The 3416-nt window shown below is 37.6% G+C and overlaps 1 protein-coding gene across 1 annotated transcript; it reads left to right on the forward strand.

Annotated features, from left to right (window-relative positions):
• The first annotated feature begins 1025 nt into the window (after positions 1-1025).
• On the forward strand, positions 1026-2214 carry LOC141818738 (uncharacterized). The gene is made up of 3 exons (XM_074706192.1): positions 1026-1131; positions 1218-1370; positions 1713-2214. The coding sequence occupies exons 2-3, from the start codon at positions 1319-1321 to the stop codon at positions 2042-2044; spliced, it is 384 nt and encodes a 127-aa protein (XP_074562293.1). The 5' UTR covers positions 1026-1131; positions 1218-1318; the 3' UTR covers positions 2045-2214.
• The last annotated feature ends 1202 nt before the right edge of the window (positions 2215-3416 follow it).

Here is a 3416-nt window from a genome sequence, read left to right on the forward strand (position 1 = left end):
TGAGACACGAACATATAATGCTTCACATACAATATTCAAAGATTTTCATCCTGATAATTCAACCTAAGTGATAATGATACTGGAAATCACTAACCCCTAACAGAAGAAGCCTCTATATTCCATAAATGCTTCAGTTACCTTAGTTTAAGGACATCTCAAATCTAAATTATTGCATGTATAATAGATTTAAAGACAACATGAAATATAGCATTCAATCTTCTAGTTATTGTGTCACCTTGTATTTTGATGACTTTACATTTTTTGCATCCTTGGACCAAACTTTCAAATATCCTTTTTGGTAGAACAACATTGCTTTTTATAGGTAGTTCTATCCCATAAGATAGGATTAGATAAGACCCCCTCTAAGCATGCTCTACTTGAGAAGAGGGCACAACCTACTTTGCTACCATACAAGTGCACCAAGAGGGAAGACCACCTAGTTCTTAAACTTTTAGGGATTTGAGTGAGAAAGGGTAGCAAGTTTTCCTTTGTCTTCCTATCCTCCTTTTTTCTTTGTGAATATCTGTTCCAGTACCTTCTGATTTAATCTCGTTTTGCCCGAGCCTCTGGAACCATCTTACTCAGTGAAACTGGCCAAACGTGGTCTGTTCATGGAGGATATGGTCGAAATTGTCTCGCTGATGTACCAACCTTTTCTCTCATAGAGCACGAATTAATTTCATAGAATCAGCTCAATAGGGATCTGATTGGGTTTGAATCCTTATATATGGTGTGGACCTTAGGCCTGGTTTAACCTTGGTTCTGAAAGACTTGATTAATCACTAGAGCTTAGATCTGGTTTTTGAGTTTGAATTTAAGGATTGAAATTTTGTACATAGGTTACGAAATTTTCTATTCCAAATTTACTTCATGGAGACCTTAATCCTCCTTCCCTATTTTTCAAATTTTATTGCCATTGTATGCCGGTACATAGGGGTAGATTTCCGCTGATCACCATACCAAGGATGCTGCTAAAGTCAAATTTATCACAGGGATCTTATCAGTGAGAAGAAAATGTACTCATCTTTCATTCTTCCTTTATTGGTCGAGCGACTGCAAAAAACAAGGGTCGTATAGCACGTTATCTTGCAAACAAGTGTTCTATTGCATCCCGTATTGACTGTTTCTCTGGTAAGCCTTTGTTCAATGTGCATATTATTTTCTCCTGCAGTTAGGCTTGTATACACATCAGTCTTACGATAAGCATTCCCTTCCAGAGGTGAATACTTCTGTATTTGGACAGCAGCTCCGTGAGCAGGTTGAGGAAAGATTGGACTTCTATGACAAAGGTGTTGCACCTCGGAAGAATGTCGATGTGATGAAAGTTGCCATTGAGAGTGTACTGAACGATGTCGCCGAAGAGGATGCTGGTGAGTGTCCATTCATTCGTTTTAAATGTTCTTCGCCCTATCAACCATTTGATCAATTTTGTAAAACGAGCATCTACTCTATAAACTAATTACTTTTAAGACATTGGAAGAAGTCTGCTATAGCATCTAATGATGTCAATCTTGGCTTTGAGGTTTTAAAGCCATTCCATTTTTGAATTTAGAGATCTTGGTATGTAAAATTGATTCGCTTATGACCTATTGCTTGTTCTGCATTTGGGTCGTTCATTTTAGTTTAGAGCATCCTTGATTTCATTTGTTTTGCTTGTGGCACAACATGGTTTGCTGTCGGTTTAAGTGTTATTACTCTTTGTATTAAAGCAGATGGACAGCAGATAGATGAGCCTTCCCTAAAGAAAAGTAAGAAGAAGAAACCTAAAGGTGAGATTGAAGATGGCGAACCCATGGCCTTGGACGAACCGAACCTAGTCGCTGACACGGAGCCAGAAACCGAAAAGAAGAAGAAGAGGCAGAAGTCAGAGGAGCAACAGGAGAATGCAGTGCCGAGCGAGTTAAATGGTCATGATGCAGAACAAAATGGAACCTCAAAGAAGAAAAAGAAACAGAGCCACAAGCCAGATAATGATGTCGAGGCTAAGGACCTGACACAAGAGAAGAAGAAGAAGAAAAAGAAGAGTAAATCACAAGACGAGTAGAGCTTACTACCAGCTCATGTTTTAGCTATCAGTTAGCAAATTTTGAAACTCCAGCATCCTTTAAGAAAGGACACCTCTGTCTCTATATGATACTTGTTTCGATTAGATTTGCAAGCTCATCCATCTTTGGAAGTTCCCACTGAGCTGTTTGAAATCATTCGTTCAGGGGCCGATATAATTTGAGTTGAATTTGTTTCATGGTGTTTCTTACCACACAGAAAGTGACCATCTGCTGAGTTCTTCACTCATGTGCCTTGGCACAATGGCATACAAAACAACTAGACTTGAAGGTTTTAGGTTGAATGAGATGTTTAGAAGAAGCTGATCTTATTATTGTTTTTGAATCAGATTTGGATTTAATTTGGGATTTTTGTGGTGGATCGATTTAGTTTTACTTTCTTATGAATTGATCTATGATATTCGCATCAGACAGAGATTCAATTTGCGTTTATTTGCGTATGGTTCGAACCGGATTCGGTTGATCAAAATTGTTTATTGCTAATGAACATTGATAATTGTTTATTGCTTATTAACCACAAACAATAGGGATCTAATTTAAATTTTTGATTTTGATCGTTGAAAGGTCAATAAAATTGGATTTTTATTTTTATTTTTGGCCCATGAGGATTCTTCGATCGAGCTCTGGGTCGTCGGCTTCCTCAACTCCACGTCGCGCGCCCACAACTACCTTCGCACGATGCCACGATGGACCGCTGCCTAACGCCGCCCTTACACATCCCGCCGGCGAGCATTGTCACCAAAGTTGTCAAAATCGCGAGTCAACTCGGCGAGTTTACGAGTTTACGAACTATTATTTCAATTCCGTGTTGAATCAGTTTAAAATCGGGCCCCCCTTGTAAACTCGTAAACTCGCGAGTCAACTCGATAAACTCGGTAAACTTGCGAGTCAACTCGGTCAAATTCGGTAAACTCGATAAACAAAGGAAATCTTTGTTTGATGTTTCCTTTTATCAAATTTGAACAATGGAAGCTTATTTGGTGTATCTATTGGACTATTTTTGTATGAAATTTTAAATTTATCATTTTGTAACTTGATGTTGAAACATAAATTTTGAAAATCTCATATCTTTTCATATTAAAACTTCATGTTTAGTCTTTTTTTATATGTGAAAACATGTTGTTGATAACTATGTTTATGTTTTTTTATTAGATATATGAAACAGTGATTGTTCTTATGAAAGTTATGATCAAATATATATTATTTGACATTTTATAACTCTTTTTTGGATTATCTGTAAACTCGTATGAGTTTACAATACGAATTTACGATACGATTTTGTGCACCCCTAACCGAGTCGACACTGGAATTGCGAAGTTTGATACCCTTGATTGTCACCTTCTCCCCGCTCAC

This window comes from Curcuma longa, unplaced genomic scaffold (assembly GCF_044706935.1).
Source record: "Curcuma longa cultivar G26 ecotype Majalengka, Jawa Barat unplaced genomic scaffold, ITB_CL_G26_1.1 contig_25821, whole genome shotgun sequence".
Taxonomy (NCBI): domain Eukaryota; kingdom Viridiplantae; phylum Streptophyta; class Magnoliopsida; order Zingiberales; family Zingiberaceae; genus Curcuma; species Curcuma longa.